The following is a 20,643-nucleotide window of genomic DNA, read 5'->3' as shown; positions in this document are numbered from 1 at the left end:
TGACAAATTTGCTTGACAAACTTTAAGTATTTTAGGTAGTCAAACATGTTAGTCACGGTACATATTTAGCCATTGGTTAGGTTGTCTTCCATGTAAACCCGTTCCATCGTTGTGTATAAAATGAGTATAATTATTATATACATCTGTGATCTTAATTTAATTTGGCCACAATCATTGTAAAGGCATACACTGTAGACATGGGTATGTTATAATTACATAAGTCAATATTTGCTTGCCAATCTTAAAATTGCTCTTATCGAGCATTTTACGTATACGTCTTGTTTTAAAAATTCTTTACTCGGCACGACTGACGAGAATAAGACGGCTGCTCAATTTCAAAACACAGTAAGGGACAACATTTTTTTTTAATATTCATATATGTTCACACGACTCCATTCGAACGAAAAATGCAAAAAAAACGATTTCGAAAAATTTGTTCCTTGCTGTGTTATGAAATTGGGCAGCTAAAAGACTGAAAGTGAACGTAGTGTTTTCCAAGAGGAAAAATAAAGGGCATGAAATATGTAAAGAAAATTGGTCTATATTAACACTATAGTAACTAAAGTTCAATTTTTTCGTTTTTGGTGATGTAATAAAATAAAAACAGGTTTTTCTTGTGAACTTTGTATTTGATGCCATTATTATTTTGAAATATTTGTTGTTGCCAATTATGTTTCGTTAATGGCTGTAATTTATGTTGTCGCATTTCATTTTATTCAGTGCTAGAAAACACTCAGTTTAATATGTAGACAGTAGGTACTTGAACTGAAATATTCTTCCATTTTACGTTGCGTTGTATAGAGTGGGGTCTCAAGAAATGACTGCCTATGTGATAAGGAATGCTAATTTAATGTGATGATAAATCAAATAATTTTATGTCACAAAATATTGATGAATTTCATACTATTGTCAAATATTTTGTTTGAAACCATGGAGTGTTCAAGGGAGGAGTATAATCTTATATGGGAGAAAAGAAAAGTTGAAAAAGTGTCCAGCTTAATGCTATAAATAACAGTTCTAAAACCTTCCACAATCGCGCTGGTGTAGACATAGGGTATGCAGTATGGTATGAATGTAGCAATTATAGTTCATAATTCGACCGAAATGGCGCTAATATCACCAAAAGTATGATGAAGTGAGCAATTACAGAGAACGCGAAGTATGCAGAGTTCGAAAAATATTTGGTATAACCTAAAATTTCGTAAACTGTGAATAGTACGCTAATTCAATTATAAAAATTTAATTTTATGAAAAAGTATGTGAATAACAACAAAGTTATAGGTAAATTCAAAACAAAAAAAGAAAAATGGTTTGTCTCAGACTCGTATTTCCAACCCACAGTATGTAAATCAATTTTTTTTTATGAAAAATTTACTTTTTAAACCATTGCCAGATATATATAATTTCACAGACACCGGCGAGATTATAAAATTGGAAAATTTCGTTGGTTATTGAATTAAAAGCTACTAATTACATCCGTCATCTCCATTTTAAGATGCTAATGTGGCGCCACCCTAATTTAATGCATTTCGATGACACTTTCTGATATATAAAGATTACTCCTCCTTTCTAAACTCCATATTTAAAACAAAACGATTTATGAAAATACGATTCTCAATATAGTTAGGTTATAGAAAAAAAAATTATTAAAAAAATTTTTAGTAGGTAAATTACTTGTTAAAAAACACAAAAATTGTCTATTTTTTCAATTTAATTGATTAAGAATAAGAGTGATTATATTATGAAAAAACTACATAATTATATCATTGAAAATTCAATCTGCGTGTAAATATATGTTTATTAAATATTTGAGTTACGGTTTTAACTTAAGAAATAATAAAAAAACTTAAATTTCAACCTAGTACTAACTACCTACAGTTATTAGTACACGTGACCACACGACCCGTTTTTCGTTTGTGTGTCCTGGTGTCAAAAGATAAGCCGGGGACGCAAAAAATGTCCCGTTTGTTTGCAATAACGTGAACATTTTTTGTAATTAAATTGGGCAAATTTAAAGTACGCTATTAACACATAAATTATTAAGATAACTTAAAAACATCAGATCTTGCTCATATTTAATTGGGACCACATGACAAGGACCAGCTTTCAAATAATAAAAAAGAATCCTCAAAATTGGTACACCAGTTAAAAGTTATGACGTAACACATAAAGATACCCTCTTTTGATTGAGACTCTTGGTCGATTAATAAATAAATAGATCTGCTAATTAACGAAAAAAAGCTATGTCCCGTTTTGAGTTAGAAAAAAGTGGTCACGTTAGTTATTACCCATTTCTACTCAATTTTGTAATTAATGATTTTATAACGTTCCATTAATAAATAAATAGTTTTTGAGGAATGTAGTATGTAAGTCCAAGGAGAGTGTTTACTTGTTTAGGCAACCAAAGACAGTTGTATCCTGAATTTAAAAATAAAAATGTAATTTCGCTGAGAAAAATATGAATAACTTTTTACTCGCGTCTTTTATTTGTCTCCTTCTTTTCAATAAAGAAACCGTTCTAAAATGGACCTCGACATCCAGATTGTCTTATAGACCTACAAAGTACAAGTTAGTTCTCTACCTTAAAACAAAGATCACCTTCTTGCAATGGTCTTGATGATAAAATAACTTTTGTTCATAACCAAGTATTTATTATGTTATGTTATTCAATAGTAAGGTATATATATCTGGAACCTGAACTGATTACCCTGCTGAAAATATCAAATGAAAAACGATGATTCGTATGGGAAGTTACTGTAAAGTACTATGTTTGAAACAGGGATTCCAAAATTTTCTTACAATTTTCATGCAACTTTTATCTATTTTTATCTGGGCTAACTGGATCCAGATCAATCTATCTGGGCTAACATATATAATCATTAAAAAAAAAAAAGAACCGTCAGCGTCGGACCACGTCCTAGTTTTACTAGGCAGTCACAGGACTTGATCTGTAGTATAATAAGTAGAAAAATCGCCTATGGTATTATAATGCATGCGTGATAAACAAAGGCACGGGCATTTTGAGCCCGTGGATCAAAAATTTATAAATAAATAAATAAAAAAAATATATATATATATATTCAGCAGGGTATGAAAATTCTTACATCAGCATAAGTAGTAATAGTTTTCATTTAGTAAACAAGTAGGAAGGTTACGTTTACTTTGTGGTAAGGGATATGTTAATACGTACAAATCGTACAATGTATTATTATTAAAAAAAAAAAGTTATTTGTCTTTGACAGAAAAAAGCGAGTGTGCTTTTTGTGTGCTACACGACTGAAGTAAAACTTCTTCAGCTCCATCTAACTTGTATCTCCCTCTCAACTTCCGTTTGCCTCGCCCGATCACACTTCGTAACGCTCTCGTCACACATTCACCAGCTTACTTCCCAAGTTAAGTGTGCATAAAGAAGTTTTATTTCAAAAAATTCTACGGCTCCATGCTTACATCTGTAGAAAATGTCATATTAATCCTTTTCAACCTTTACCTCAGATACATTTTATTTGGACGCATTATTTAAGTAAAGTTGTAGGTCAGGAGCGTTGCAAGAGTTTTACCCTTTTTTATATTTAATATTAACATCCAAGGGCTCAAAATGCCCATGCCTTTTGTTAAACATGCATGCATTATCATAATACCACAGGCGATTTTTCATTAAAACTAAAAATCGACAGTCATCCTGTGACTGCCTAGAAAAACTAGGACGTGGTCCGATGCTGAGGGCTTTTGTTGGTCACCCGAGTGGTTTAAACATTTTTAATAGCCGGTAAAAATTTAAATTGCTTTATTTGATCTGATAATCTGGCAAATAAAAATTAATCTGGTAAATAAAAGTTTTTTATTTTATTTTAATTTCCCACTCTATAAGGGAAAAAGTTAAAAGCAGTAACCTTTTTTTAGGCCACCCATTTCATAATTCCGTAAAATAATCGAGTCATGCGAAATATCCGGAATATATTTCGGCTAACCATTTTTTTTAAATAAAAGTTTTTTCATTTTAATTTGTCACTCTATATGTTAAAGGAAAAAGTTAAAATCAGCAACCTTTTTTTTCACGCCACCCATTTCATAATTCCGTAAATTAAGTGAGTCATGGGAAATATCCGGAATATATTTCGGCTAACCTTTTTTTAGCTATCCATTATTGTAAAGATTGACTAATTTTTCACATCCCTAGTACGTATATTCGTATAGCTTACGGCTGCGTCGCCCCTCGTGCTTGGCTAGCGCCGCCCCTCGTGCTCGGCTTGCGCCGCCCCTAATTCTGTTCCGGGTAATATACCTAAAACCTTTTGGCCGTAAGGTAGATACAGCCTTGAGTCATGACTTTATACTTAATAATACTGTTTCTTTTTATGTATAGTTGATATTTTTTAGTCAGACTTTAGGTTGAAAAACTTTTTATTTACATATAGTAAGATAACTACTATTTTCTTTTATTTTTATTTAAATTTCACATCCACAGGCTCTAAATATTCATGCTTTTTATTATACATCATGCATTGTAATTATGCTTTATATTTATAAATGTATTATTTATAAGTTTATCGAAAAAAAAAAGTATGTTGGATGGAGGTAGATTTCTCTCGCTTATCGTCTCAGAGTATTTGGTCTACTGTGGGTTTCAGTGGTCAATGTTAGCACAAGTAAACACAATTTACGATATCGCCAATTTATTATGACACAGGAATCACTTAACAGAAGGGGAACACGGAATGCGGGGTAGTTATCAATTAACGGGTTGCACCGTTCGTTGTATACTCGTTAGAATAGCTCGAGTTATATAATGAGTGAGGGTAGGTGACTATCAAACGATGTGCTAGGTTAGGTGGCGTGATCGGTGCATCTGTTATTTATAAATTCCTTCCTAATTGCCTAAGACAGCGTAAGTGTCTACTTATCTATATACCAGTCCGCTGTTACCTATAACACAAACAATAAGTTGCTTATTTTAGGAACAGACGACCGTGTGTGTATTGTGTAGATATTTATATTAATTTTCACCCATAGGATTAATAAATAAATCTTACATCAAAATGAGCCCTGTTTTATAAGAACACGAAGGTAGTTTGCTAAAAACCTAGTTTTAATGGTGGTTGGCGAATATAGTATAACTTGATCAAGGACTTTTCAGCCAACCCGTTCGCGAATGATTTTTTTATATACTAAAATAGATAGAAAATAATTTGTGTCCAATTGTGTCAAAGAGTTACGTTTCGTTTTACGCATATCGTAAGTTCTTACGTAAGTTTTTAAATGTTAACACGGACTTCTTAAAAACAACATTTGTTATAGCATAGCATATGAAATCTATTTTCATAAAAATGGTATTACTTGCTTTATTTAGAATAACCGTAATAAAAATAATTATAAATATCTTGATTGATAATTAAGTATAAATTTAAACTTGTAAGTAAACTAAAATTTAATAATAACTTACAAAAAAGTTGTTAAAACTTTTAAAGATAAAATCGAATAATTGCGTCATAATGGCAATTAAACGTCACAGTACAAGTCAAGTCACAAATATAATCATAATCACAGATCATAATTGTCAAGTGAAATGAATCGTTTAAAGGTAGTGAGTGTTTTATCTTCATTTTAAATTTATTATTGTGCATGAAAAATATACTCCAAACTGTCATACAAGCTCAAAATTTTTTTATTAGTGATGTGATGTGGTCAATCAGTTAATGTGCATATGACTTTTAATTTTTGTGCTTAATGTTGATGTTCTTACGGCCTCTTCTATAGTGGTCATCTCTCCTTCGTTAATATTTTAATTCCACATAGTTTCTTTTTCGTAGTTTTAGTCGTTAGCGTAACTTCATTACCTACCTTTTTAAATAAATATTTATATTAGTAATTTACATTTGTCTACTGTAACTAAACTTATCTGAAACACATAGAAGCATTCAAGATTCTATAAAATAGTAAGTCAAAAGAGTTACTTCATAATAGTTGATTCTAGATATATTAAAAAAATCTGTTAGGAAATTGTCAAATAATATTTTAGTCATAGTTTTTGTTTAGTGCTGTTGAAGTACACTCCTCATTTATCATAAATTTGTCAAATATCCAATTATAATGTAATCCACAAGTACCTTCATTTACCATAATTAATATATACACACACATATATATGTCTGTTTTGTGAATACAACAAGCAAAAGTATATCTTAAAAATTTTACTAATACCATTCATATTGAAATTAAATTGTACTAATTAATGTTAATACATAATTTCTTTCACTATTAGTCTATTTTTTGCTAGACATATTAAGTAAGTAATTATCATGTTGCAAAGTTTTGTATGTTAATGAAGGACTTTAAACACATATATTTCTCTAAGGTTGAACAAAGTATTACAATAATAAATTATGATGTCTTTACAATATAAGAAATAAACGTTCAATGAGTCTGTTGCTAACTTCACAGCTAACATAAGTCTATATCTAAGAACAATTCTAATATTTATATATTTAACCGACTCTTTAATAAGTACATTGTATACAAGTATTATAACTGCAATGCCAATAAAATTTGGCCACTATAAATATAAAAGATTTGCTCATAATTATAAAGTATACTTTGTTTTAAATAATATAAGTTGTGAGTAAAACTTATAAGAAATAACTTGTCAGACGTATTTTAATTTTATAATATATATATAAATCACGCATCACGTTGGTTGTGCGCGATGGACTCCTAGACTACTTAAAGGATTTTTATCAAATTGGCACATCACGTGCAGTTTGACCTAACTTGAAAAATAGGTTTTTTTAAAATATATAATAAATATAAAAATTATATAAAGAAAAAAATATTAATAAGTTAAATTTTTGTCAGAATAATAATGTATGTACCCTCAATATAAGATATAATCCGACATAGGTAGTGGACTACATATAGTAATTACATATAGTAATTTTTAATAAAATATTGAATATCAGTGAAATCAAAGTCTTTGGATATATCTTGAATATTGTTTTCTAAACTTATTGTGTCACCACCAAGTTTCTTGTTAACAAGCATATTTCTATAAGTATGCATATCGCGCTTCTTCTTAATAATGACAATCAATATAAACTAATTTTTTATTTATTATGACAGATTTTATAATGTAAATTTTTGGGTTGATTGTTACATATGTAAATATTCTTTCGAAGTCTGAAGGCCTGCTTCACCACTTATGGATAATGCTATTTGACAGTATCCGACAGCAAAAAGTTTTTGATTCATTATTTTACTACTAATTCTACTATATATAATATTCCGTTTTTTTGGAAGTCTTATTTGGTAAACAAACCCCTGTCAATCGTATTTCACGTTTTTTCCGCATTTATCACTCACTTTCACAACATATTAGCTTACGGACACTTGTAAAACTCCATTTACTATTTATTTCACTAAAAATAAATATCAATTTATCGTTTTAAACACGTAAAAATTATTAAAATACGGATACGAGCGTAAGATAACTAATATTTTCGAAAAAGACATTTTAATATCTTTTTTTGTGACGCAAATAGGGATGTGGTCATAATATTTTTAGAGGTGAATGAGTATAAGAGAATGAACGGCATGAGCGATAAAATGGGCCGTGTTTTTTACTTATATTTTAAATTTTCACAAATCATAATTTGATAGTAAGTTATAAAACAATTTTACCGTAAAGCGCTTTGTTATTGTTTTAGATATTGTTTTTTTTTATTTTTTATTTATGTTGAGCGTAAAAAATGCTGACAAAATATTATAAATGTCAATATTTTATAGTAAAGTGTTTATTGTAAGGGTTTTATTTTATATTATGAATATTTCTGAATATCAATTTTACTCTGAAAATTTTTAACGCTATCCCATATAATATAAAAGCACATAGCATTGGCATAAAAGTTTATTGTAGTTCACAGGAAAATTTTGTGGGACTTTAGTATGAGACTTAGGATTACCTAATGAGAGCTACGTGAGCAACAGTGTTATCAATCCTTTTGTTTACATGTTATAGAGTGTGCCGCCGGCGCAAGGCTTTATATTTATAGTGAAAACAAATAATGTGACAATAATATACTAATAGGGTCGACTTTTTTTTCTAGACACAGGTCCTATTTTCTTGTAAATTTTATTTTTGACGTCTTTTTACAGACCATTTTACATAAACGAAATATAAATTTGTTGCCTTTTATGCTCGATGCTCGATTAATATATTATTTTTTTTCGTAATTCTGTACCTGTACTAATTCTTAGAAAAAATATTCAATATATTATTAGGTTTTGAAATAATTTTAGCAATATGTTAGCGTTTAATATTTGAACATAAAATGAATTTTCTTTTCGTCTATGGCTTATTAATATTGTTCATTCATTTGCTCATTACGTCACTTTACTATACTTACAATATTACTCTATTGTCTGTGGTCGGAAGTACGCCATATTTATTTACTATTTAGGACTACTTCCAAAAAATAGAACATAAGATATTTTTATTCTAATATACCATAATAGTACTAAACTAATATACATTAATTGAGGAGAAGCGTCCTTCTGGCCTATTCTACCTCCTGTTGTCAAAGTCTATTTGTATTGTCATCCATCAAATAGTTATCCACAACTGCTGAAACAGGCCCTGAATAAATTTTGCATATATATTTTTACCAATTAAATTAAGATTTTATTTTGAACAGATGAATACATTACAAAATAATAAACAAGATTGACGCTGGCTATTCGTATCGGTACAATAAATGCTGGTATATTATATTATACCTATCTAGATCTTCTTTAAATAGCTAAGAGCTCTGTAAAATGTCACTATCAACATCAATGTTCCACATTACTGTTTTAAACGATTTCAGTCCCCATATTTTTATACCTCGGATGGTTCTTATATAATTTCTTCAAAGTAAGCTCCAAAAAAATTAATAGTTTATAAATCTTTAAATATTTTAAAATTTAAATGTTTCAATCTTAGCTGAGCTGACAGACTTTGTTCTATCTTGGCAACCGTCAACTTTAGAAGTTTAGTTTTGTTTCATTTTCTAAAATTTCATTTTTATTGGACCATTGTATCGTTCCACCTAAGGCCCACGGTCGTCGCGAGCGGATGCTCGACGTCATAGGTGACGTCACTGTTCGCGACCGCATCGAGTCCACTTCGCCCACAAAATATAGGTGGGTTAAAGTTGGCTTTAATTAAAACGTCAATGTCAAATTGCGAATGTTATCTCCCATTCGAGTCGGCAAAAACGTATCGATCAATTCCCGGGAATCCACGTTGAATTAAGTATAACCCCAATCCATGCGAAATATTCACTCACAACCCACCACAGCTGCATGTTTTCACCATGCCGCCATATTGCGAGCGTACAGCTGACGCCTGACAGCTCCCAATTCGCCCAAATAAGCGTTCAACTTATAAAATTCGCCTACAACGCCCGCGGCGTTTTTTTACGTTAGTGGAACGGCAATTTCAGCGGTCGTGGGCGTTTCGTTGTGGGCCTTAGGTGGAACGCGTCCATGGTGTTAGAAGACTTATTAAAAAAAAAAAGATTAATGAAATCAATACAGTCATTCTAGAGTTATAACATCATAAAGGGAAACAGAAATTCACTTTTGTGTATCATAGTTGTAATAAAATATTACTATTGTATTTAAAATATTTTAATATTGTATTTCGTACTAGTGTACCTACAAGATGGTATTTTAATACCATTCCCAATTTCCCATCATATAAGTACTTCTTAATAATCTTTCATCCTGACATATTCCTATCTGAAATGGTTATTGATACTTAAAATAAGAAGTTTTAATACCTTGTAAAGCACTTTCTTATCATACACTTGTTTCATTATGGATATAACAAAACAACTGATAAGCTGTTTACTTCCTTCATTACTTAACTGCAGACAACTCGAGACGATGGAGCAATGTAAACAGTGTCACAGAAATAAATGTTGAAAATAATTACATAAGCTAAATGTTAAAAATAGGTAATGATTTATTGTTTACGCGAATTTTACTGATTATAATGAAACAACTTTTTCTGATTTTATCGCGGTTTCTTAGGTTTTTTACATGAAAATTCGTTTCATTATAATTAATTATTGCATTGTCCAGCCTTTTATTGATAAATCTTATGAGCTATAAGTATGTGATGAAAATGAAGCATTATAAATAGGGGTCAACAATTTAGATTGTCGTGAAATCAATATAGCATGTATTTATATGTCTACAGTCTATACCTACACAAGAACATAGATATTAACAGTCATCATTATATTACAGAAAAATCTTAGTCACTTTAAGTAAAATAAAAATGATAAAATAATGATCGGTATTACACAATTCGTATAATGTCGGAAATATCAAAGTTATAAAAGGCACTATCAACAAATCTGTTTATGTTTTTTATTTTTATTTTTATCTATATTTGATCAGTTAGTCTCAGTTCCTAGAGAAGTTATCCTATATATAATATATAATATCCTAGAGAAGTTAGTTTTATAAAACTGAAATATTGTAAATAATATTTTGCCAATATAAATTTTGTAAGATTTATGTACTTGATTGATATATTATGTTATATGAACTTGAATTTTTATTTCTATGCATGTTGTGAATTGTATTGACAATTCATAAAATATTTTAATTTTTCCCTCCGTCTTTGTTTGAGTAATTTGATATAGACGATGACCGAAAAACTATCCGACACTTTTGCACATTACTATATGATTACTTGGTGTTTTTATTCGGTGATTACATGTAATCTGAACTGATTATATGCTAAATATTCTCTGTGCAAAGTATACTTGAAATATTTTATCACGACAATATATGTGTTAATATGTTGCTTTATCAATATAAGAAATTACAAATGAAAAATTTTTTTTTTATGTAACTAGGTTGGCAAACAAGCGTACGGCTCACCTGATGGTAAGCGTTTACCGTATCTTATAGACGTCTGCAACACGACAAGCATGGCAAGCGCGTTGCCGACCCTATCCCCAATTCCCCCTAGGAGCTCTGGTCACCTTACTCACCAACAGGAACGCAGCACTGCTTGAAATTAGTACAATTATTAGCTGTGATCTTCTGTAAGGTCGAGGTATTTCCCCAGTTGGGCTGCTCCAGATTTTAAGCAGGATATTTCCTGCTATTCTATAAAATATAATTATAAATTCTATATCCGTTAATAATTCCATATCGCTAGGGGAAAACTAGTAAATACTACTATTTTTATTCTATACTAGTAGACCCGGCTACGTTGTCCTGCCCGGAAAACAGCTACCAAATTTGATAGCTAACATACCGATAGCAGCGCCACTACCGGGTCCAACTGAGATAAAAACTACTATATATTCCAAGTTAGACAAAATTACAGATGTTTACAAAATTTGATAAAAATTGATTCTGTAGTTTTGGAGTTACATACTTGATAGCAGCGCCACCTACCAGATCCGATTGAGATAAAAACTACCCTATCTCACAAGTTGGACAAAATTATAGATGCGTACAAAATTTGATAAAAATTGGTTCAGTAGTTTCGGAGTTACATACTAATAGCAGCGCCACCTATCGGGTCCAATTGAGATAAAAACTACCCTATCTCTCAAGTTGGACCAAATTACAGATGCTTAAAAAAATTTGATAAAAATTGGTTCAGTAGTTTTGGAGTTACATACATTTAAAAATTTAATTGTTAACGCCCACCCCCGTAATCCTTATTGGGCTGAGTTATCTTAAAATCTGCTCACCGATCATTTCTACATCACATATAGGAGATTCGTACCAAATTTGGGGTCGATAGTTTAAAAACGGAAATTTTCCATTGTTAACGCCCCCGCAACAATATAATAAGTAATGTGAAATTGCTACTTAATACCATTTTTACTGTATGTAAATTAAATTAAAATGCGGTCTACGAATAAGATCAATTTCATCATTAATAACTTACGTAAAATGCGCCCTAATATATTATTTAACTTTATTGAATAGCAATAAAGTTCAAATTGACTCTACATTTTAGTTAGAAAACGTTTGTATGGGAAAAAGAAAAGGGGTATTTTTAGGGTTTTCACGGAAATTATTCGAATTTTTCTCGCCGTAAAAACCATCCTTGGACTTCAACGAACATTTAAAAAAATAATTGGTAAAATTGGTCCAGGCGTTGTTGAGTTATACGCTTACGAACACGTTTTACGATTCATTTATATATATATATATATATATATATATATATATATATATATATATATATATATATTAAAAGGCAGCTAGTCTTATATATATATAAGACTAGCTGCCCGGACAGACTTCGTTCTGTCAAAAGTTAATAGTAAAAATTAATATTTTTTAAATTATTTTAAAGTATTAAATCTTTCCTTGGGCCTATAGGAACATACAAAAGATAAATTAGCCGAATCGGTCGAGCTATTCTCGAGTTATGCGCTTAGAAACATTAATTTTTATTTATATAGAAGAAGATAATATAGATATTTATTTATAAAGATATGTTAAAGATTTTCTCTTACAAATTGGGTAGGTGTTTCTCAACATTGAATGCAAAGAAAGTAAAATTCAAGAGGTTGGAGTTAGTAATATTAAATATTCGTTCCATAACATTAACATTTGTGATTTACAAATTTTGATGCCATTGCCAAGATCAAAGAAGAAGACTTCTTTGATCTTTTGTTTTCAAAATAAATTGTAAAATATGTTATTCAGCATATTTTATTAAACCTGTTGTAATATTATAATTCAATATAAATATTTAGTTCAAATAATTGCACTTTACTACCCTTTACCTAAGTATGGCAGAATTTATCTATTATCTTCAATTGGTGTACCTACATAGAAATGTAAAACATTTCTCTTGGTCACACCATAACTTAGGAACGATTTTGCAAATTTTGTTCACCTTTTCAGAAAAAATCGTAGAATTTAATTAGTAGATGAGAAAGGACAAGTCTATCAGGTCAGCTTGAATTAATATAAAACTACACGTCTCTCATTGTTTCACCATTGGGATTGATTTATTGGATATTTTAATGTTGATATTTTTGATAACTGTTTCGGTCTTGTCGAGTCTATACGCACTATGGCGGTATGATCCACCGTAAAGGTCTGCCCGAGTAGGTGGATCGGAGCGTGTGTGAGAACAAACATGCGCAGTTTTTCGAACCTGTGTGAAATTGAAAATCGATTCTTTTGTGGTTTACCTGCAGAGGAAAATCTGTACAGGTTACCTCGAGGTCCACTGACCGTAGCGTGGATGGCTTACTTTATAGTGCGTAGCGTTATGTCTTCCTGCTTTTGACTTTGTTAATAAACAACAAACATACCATGTTATAAAAATAAACATTTTAACATCTGTTTTTTCAATCTACTCAATATTTAAAACTGCGAACAAAATATACAATAGGATCATTATTTAAAATTTTAATTAGGATAATTGTGTTTTCTCGCAAACAAAAAAAACCGATTTCATTACATCGAAAAGTAATACAACGTAGGGTCAAGAAAAAATTAGTCAAGTAAATACGCGTTGTCAATTAGCTAAAAATACTAATTAGATCTCGATTAATTTTAAATGAGACCCCATGACAACCATAAGCTTTCGATTGAAGTAATAATCATCAAAATCGACATATGAATTGAGAACATCCTCTTTTTTGGATGTTTTTGTTATTAAAATGCGAGGCCTTATCAAAGTTTTGTTATATTAATTACTATATTTAATAGTAGTTTGCGTATTCTTCGGAGATGTAAAGAAGCGTTGTCAAGTAATGTAACAACTGATGGCTATTGAATTGATATTGAGCTCATGTGAATCTATTTACGAACGGTACAACTATTTGTGGAAAGTGATGTCATCGATGTTTTGGCAGTATGAGTCTATGTGTTGCTGTCATTTAAAATTTACCCAAATCGCGTTACCCAATACCAAATTGTCACACACTGTATAGTAACCTGAAAGTGTACCTCTATTGGGCAGAATCTTTTCTCTTTTAAAGCAAAAGTATTCTACCTTTATTGATGACGATGCTGTCCTGTGGATTAACGGATAAAAGAAACGTTCCCTTACGTCAATAATACAAGAAATGAATAAAATAAATAAATTATACTTGAATAGTTCGGACATGAACCTGCCACTATTTGGTAGCCATCCACGGATATGTTCATGGGACTGTAATTACTAACAAACATTTGCGTTAAAATACCGTAGGTAGTAAGATTATGTGATAACTATTAGAGACTAAGTATTATGTGTTAAGGACACTGACAAAAATGATGAAAAACTATAATATTTCTTCGTTGGTTAGAAAATTTTTCAACAATTACTGCATTTCATTTCATGCATAATTTCATTTATTTTTTCATGCATATTTTATCATACGGTGATGAGTGCTGGAGTTATAATAATCTGTCGCTATTGTATGCCCTTGTATTTTGTAACGTTACTTACGATGCATACATAACCAACACAAGAATGTGAGAAAAAACATTTACTTTTTATTGTGATAACTTATAACATTAAACAATAAATTTAATAACTTAATGACAAATACATCAAAGATTTAGACATTTTATAGTAAAGGTCTCTTTTAGAGGTTACTAACTTCATATAATCGTTTAATGCTTAGCTTAAAGAGCAAGTTATTTAAATATTTATCATACATATTAACAAGTTTAATCCCTAGCTAATGTGATTTCATAACTTCGTTGCTTTAAGATATGTTTATAATAATCTACAGTAAACAACTTGACCTATTCTCAACGAGTGTGTATCGGTATGCGTCGTGCAGATGTTTGTTACTAAATCAGTAATTAAACCATAGTACCGATACCGATAAAACCGTCCTTGCTTATTTGCCATTCATTAATCTTTAAGTGTCCTATTCTAGTCACCGCTAGAGTTAATAGCAAAGCGATAGCTACTACCTTCGTACCTACGCTACGTTGAAATGTATACATATTTTTCTTTATGAAATCATTGCTATAGGCGTATCTACTTTTTAGTTTCGCTTATGTTTTGTTAGTGGACTTGTATAAGTACGTATATAAGTATATACGTAGTATATATACGTAGGTAGTACGTATATAAGTAGGTAGGTGCTAAGTAGTTATTAAACGGAAATATTCTGATATAGTTGGACATTCGTTACTTTCGTCGATCTTATCTCAAGAATATGTAGAACATATTTACACATACAATATATTGTAGTAATGTTTCAGTTGTTACGGGTCACAAATGTCATATCATGTGATGACGTGGAGTAGAATAGAAGTATAGAATTGCGGATGCGTTTTTCGATTAATTAGTTTGTTAAAATCATATTTGGAGCCTATTTTACCAGTTGCGGATAACGCTATTTGACGGATGACGGTATCCAACAGTAAAACGGTTTTGGTTCATTATTCTTTTTTTTTTTTTGATATCAAACGATAAAAGTAAGATATAAGCAGAAAACATAACAAAAAAAAAATACAAAATTGTTTTGAGATGATTCATTGCCTTAAAAATTATACACTAGACGGGTATTTAGGATTGGAAACTATTGTGTACTTAGTTGTAACGCGGCAATTACACTAGCATTAACAGTTCGGTTAGAAATGAGACTATCCGCGGAGAACGAAAGTAACCGACATAGCCCACAGAATTAGCAAGTTGAAGTGGCAGTGGGCTGGTCATCTGTGTCGCAGGACCGATGGCCGTTGGAGCAGATGGGTCCTCGAGTGGAGACCGCGTCTTGGCAAACTGACCGTTGGACCGACGATCTACGTAAGATTGCTGGTGTAGGCTGGATGAGGATTGCGGAAAACCGGGATGTCTGGCGTGAACTTGGGGAGGTCTACGTCCAGCAGTGGACTGCATTAGACTGAAACTGACTGACTGATAACAGCTCGGTATTCTTAAAACAGGGATTTGGGGAAATTATTTGCCGATTATACCGATGTCTTCTCATTTAAATATCTATATAACAAAATAACGAAATAAATATTAAATCTAGTAAATACATTATTTACTAACGCATATGTCACATATGCAATAAACACCAAACAAAAAAGGCCGTTAATGCATAGAACTATACGAGTAGTCGACAGATTATCAGGTAAAAGTTGCAACTCATTGCCGTTCATAACATCTTAGAGCAAATGATTTTCCGTCATCACTTCTTAATTTTCATACAACATAATAGCTTTTGAAATTTAGTTCTGTAACAACAAAAAAATCAATTAATGATTTCGAACTGAAATAAAATTCATTTTCAACATATACAACGTATAGTCGTGGAGAATTTTAGACAAATACAATATTTCAAAAGTAGCGTATTATCTAGGTAGCATGAAAAAATCTAAGAATATTTAAAATTTTAATCATTAAAATACGTGATTCATGTAGAATTATTTTGTTGAGACGTTAGGGCTCTGGTTGTCTTTACCTATAACCGGCAGTAACGCTAGTTTTAATGTTCTTTGGCTAGGTGCCAACGAATATTGTAATTTAATACATTAGAAATAATATGTAATCGTGTGTCGTCGATACTTTTGAAATTATCGAAACAATTAGTAAAAACACATGTATGTTTGGCGTAGTTATATTTAGCATAATATTTTCTAAGGAGATGCATGACCTTAAAATGTCTTTTTAGTGTCGTAAAATGACTTTTGAAAACTATATGTATTTTTCTATCACATTATCAGTGTGGTGACGAGGACTACGAAAACTGTGACGATATCACTTAAATCGTGTAGCACGAGAGTTATTACCATGTGACTGTATGTAATATATTATGTGATCATGTGTTAAAATAGTTATCGGACATTCTGTTTGGTTTATTTCAATGGATTCCAAAAAGAAGGTTAAAAAAAGAGACAAAAATAATTAGTAGGAGAAAAAAATGGCGTCTGAAAAGACTGAGATACTACCAGAGGAAGATCAAAACGCAAATCAAGAAGTCAACGCATCTGACTCTGGTAGTTCAACAGACAGTGAAGATTTAGTAAATGCACTTAATTATAATACTATTACTTCCTTAGCTGCTTTAAAAGATATTATTCAAGGTGACAATGATACACCTGAAACTGATAGTTTTTTCCAACACTATTTCATGAATCATTGCAACAATCTCTCCAGCCGTAATTCGAATTCTACGTCACCGTTTCCTTTCAATGAAAGGCGTAGATTATCACAATGTCGCGAAGAGGACGAAGACGACGAAAAAAAAGATGTGAAACAGTCCAATGGTTCATTAAATTCAAATTTAGAAACTACGTATAAAGAAGGACAAGATAATTTTTTAAAATCATCAGATAAGGAAAATACCACTATAAAAGCTGAGGAAAAGATAAATTCTGACGATATGACTTTTATTTCTGAAAATGATGATTCTTCGAAACGTACAGTTATGGGAGCAAAACACACATTTTTTGTAACTAAAACGGAACAAATGTCGCCAACGGTAAGGCATGCTCTTCGGACTCAAGTCAGTAATGCGCACACTGTACATTTTGGAACAAAGGGAGTTGAAGAGCAAAGACCGAATGTAAGAACTATTTTTACAGGGCAGAATCTCCATCGAGACAAAAATTACTTTGATAGTAGCTTAATTGAAATTAGATCTACAGTGGACGGAGTTTTACCTAGTTCTGAGGATATTTGGGTTAAAAGAACTGATGCTAAGCATGTAAGTGTGATATAGTGAAACATTTTTAGTTATATGCTTTTGCAACACTCATAGCGTGAGTCTATTAAATAATAGTAATATATTTTTGTTTTAAGACATTTTGTATATAAGAAGGCGATAAATTTTTAACACTACGTGTGTGTTTTAGGTGGTTAAGGACGATAATTTAGGGGTCAAAGAATCTGTAAAAAAATCTGAAGACGCAATTAGAGTAGAAGTACAATCTGAACAAAAACGTGAACGATCTGGAACTTGGGGCTCCGTAACTGCACGTAAGGAGAAAGAAGTTTTAAAAAAACCTATTAAAGATAGTAGAAGAAACAGTGACGAAAGACGACAAAAAAGAGGTTAGTAATTATGTTTGTAATAGTTCTTATTTAAAAAAGTTCGTAGAAAGATTTTTCAAAGTAGCTGTGCTAATTTTAAATAACATTATCATAACTGGGAGCGATTGAATATACACTTTCCGGATGTAGATGTATCATAATTTCTAATAAATGAATTAATTAATAATTACTCTATACGTAGGTAATTAAAAAGGTTTGATCATCTTATTTTTAGACAATGGAAAATATTATCCATTACTTACGTAAAACGTACAAAAAATATTATTTACATATTTAGGTATATAAAATAAGTATAGCACCTGTATGTTTTTTTTCTTATTTTTTTTATCTTTAAAAAGTGTCAATTTCAATCAATTTTATTGCCATCATAGACTGAGATTGACTTAGATGTTGATTTTAATTTGCAATTTAAAGAATATCTCTTATTTACTCTTAATTGGAATTTGCCTTGAGAAATTGCAAATACAAATGCATAATGCATAGCGTTTCTGTGCAAAAAACCAAATTACGTTGCCCTTATATCAGCGGCTCAGCGGTTTTTGTAATTTTATGATTATATATTTGACGACGCCGATGCGTTGACGCTGGTGATCGCGGGTTCAATCTCTGTATATGACATACATTTGTAAATGCATTCAGATTTACCGTGGTCTAGGCGTTTGTGCTTGTGTATTGTGTGTTTCCGAACCCCTCAAACAGGAGTAGTTCCTAGTGGGGACCGTTAAGTGTAATGGATCTATATTCGTTATTAGGCGCTACAAAATACTCGATAATGCGTTATTAACAAATCTTGTCTGTAAAATGAATAATAATTTTAACATTCTCAATTTTACATTAAAAAATAAATCGCTAGTTTATTTAAAAATTCTAAAGAAATACAATTATGTACGCATTTATTTGTGTTTTTGTAATTACACGCTTGCGTGCGGAATGCGGTTACACTTTTTAATTTTTGTATAGGCAAGATTAATTACATTTTTCAATAATCACTTTCTATAATATTCTATGCTCTGTTAATATTGTGGATTATAATATTTATAAAACGAAAGAACATATTTAAAAATATAGGTGCGTTGAAAGCTGTCTTGAGAATCTAATATATAAAATTCTCGTGTCGTGGTGTTTGTAGTTGAACTCCTCCGAAACGGCTTGACCGATTCTCATGAAATTTTGTGTGCATATTGGGTAAGTGTGAGAATCGAACAACATCTATTTTTCATCCTCCTAAATGTTAAGGGTAGTCCAACCTTAAATTTTTTTTTAAATTTTATTTAATTTTTTTTATGATACAACATTAAAAAATACATACAACCCTAAATTTTCAACCCTCTGCGATCAACCCCTATTTTTAAATAGCGTTTAGCGGCAAGATAATGTTTGCCGTGTCAGCTAGTAGTATTATAATATACAAAATAGCCGTTATCAGCGATCTTACCCGAGTTAAAATTCCTTATTTCACTGCATGTTCACGAGGTTATTTGTTTTTTTAACCGACTTCCAAAAAAGGAGGAGGTTCTTAATTCGACTATTTTTTTTTAATGTATGTTACATCAGAACTTTTGACCGTGTGAACCGATTTCGACAAATTTTTTTTTAATCGAAAGGTGGTGTGTGTCAATTGGTCCCATTTAAATTTATTTGAGATCTAACAACTACTTTTCGAGTTATATCTAATAATGCGTTTTTACTTGACGCTTTTTTCGTCGACCTGTGTTGTATTATACCGCATAACTTTCTATTGGATGTACCGATTTTGATAATCCTTTTTTTGTTGGAAAGAAGATATCCCTATTTTAGTACCATGATAAGGAAACCAGGATCTGATGAAGGGATCCCAGATAAATCGAGGGAGACTCTTGAAAATCCGCAATAACTTTTTACTGGGTGTACCGATTTTAATAATTTTTAATTTAATCGAAAGCTGATGTTTGTCATGTGGTCACATATAAATTTTATTGAGATCTGATAACTACTTTTTGAGTAATCTTTGATAACGCGTAGTTACTTGACTATTTTTTCGTCGATCTACGTTGTATTACTCGTCGATGTAATTGAAGTCGGTTTTTTTTTTCGTTTGCGAGCAAACGCAATTATCTTTTTCTTTTTTTTTGCAACAGTTACAGGACTGACTGTTGCGCTGGCTCGATCTTCCCAAATGCCAAATATTTGTATAGTCCTTATAAGATCTCTATCGTGTTCTGAACGTTTGTATTTCTGTTTTGTGTGTAAATCAAAATGCGTGAATATATTGAAATTATATTTAATTTTTAAATCAGACAGGATAATTGTTTTATTAATGATAAATATCAGTTATTATCTGTCTCTCATAACATTTTTATAATCAGCTTAAAATATTGTTTACCTTTTTTATTAATGACAGATCAGCGTCTGGATGCATCGATTACGCGTAGTTCGCAATCCGTCGGGGAACGCAAACGCCGCGGCTCTGCTGACGATGGCCAAGCTCATCCTATGTATCAACAAACAATTCATGGTAAGTTAGACGATTTGAACGACGAGTACTAATATAATTTAGATAACTCTGTCAAAATTTGGATTGTCACCAACGAAAATAAAGTGTTAGATAATATTTTGGTTTGTATCTATAC

At 31.0% G+C, this 20,643-nt stretch overlaps 1 protein-coding gene across 1 annotated transcript; it reads left to right on the top strand.

Annotated features, from left to right (window-relative positions):
• The first annotated feature begins 5,486 nt into the window (after positions 1 to 5,486).
• On the top strand, positions 5,487 to 20,560 carry LOC123668788. The gene is made up of 4 exons (XM_045602480.1): positions 5,487 to 5,578; positions 16,705 to 17,687; positions 17,836 to 18,034; positions 20,415 to 20,560. Exons 2-4 carry the CDS (start codon positions 16,902 to 16,904, stop codon positions 20,558 to 20,560), a joined length of 1,131 nt encoding a protein of 376 aa, XP_045458436.1. The 5' UTR covers positions 5,487 to 5,578; positions 16,705 to 16,901.
• The last annotated feature ends 83 nt before the right edge of the window (positions 20,561 to 20,643 follow it).

Source organism: Melitaea cinxia, chromosome Z (assembly GCF_905220565.1).
Source record: "Melitaea cinxia chromosome Z, ilMelCinx1.1, whole genome shotgun sequence".
NCBI lineage: Eukaryota > Metazoa > Arthropoda > Insecta > Lepidoptera > Nymphalidae > Melitaea > Melitaea cinxia.
This window is presented reverse-complemented; position numbering and strand designations above follow the sequence as displayed.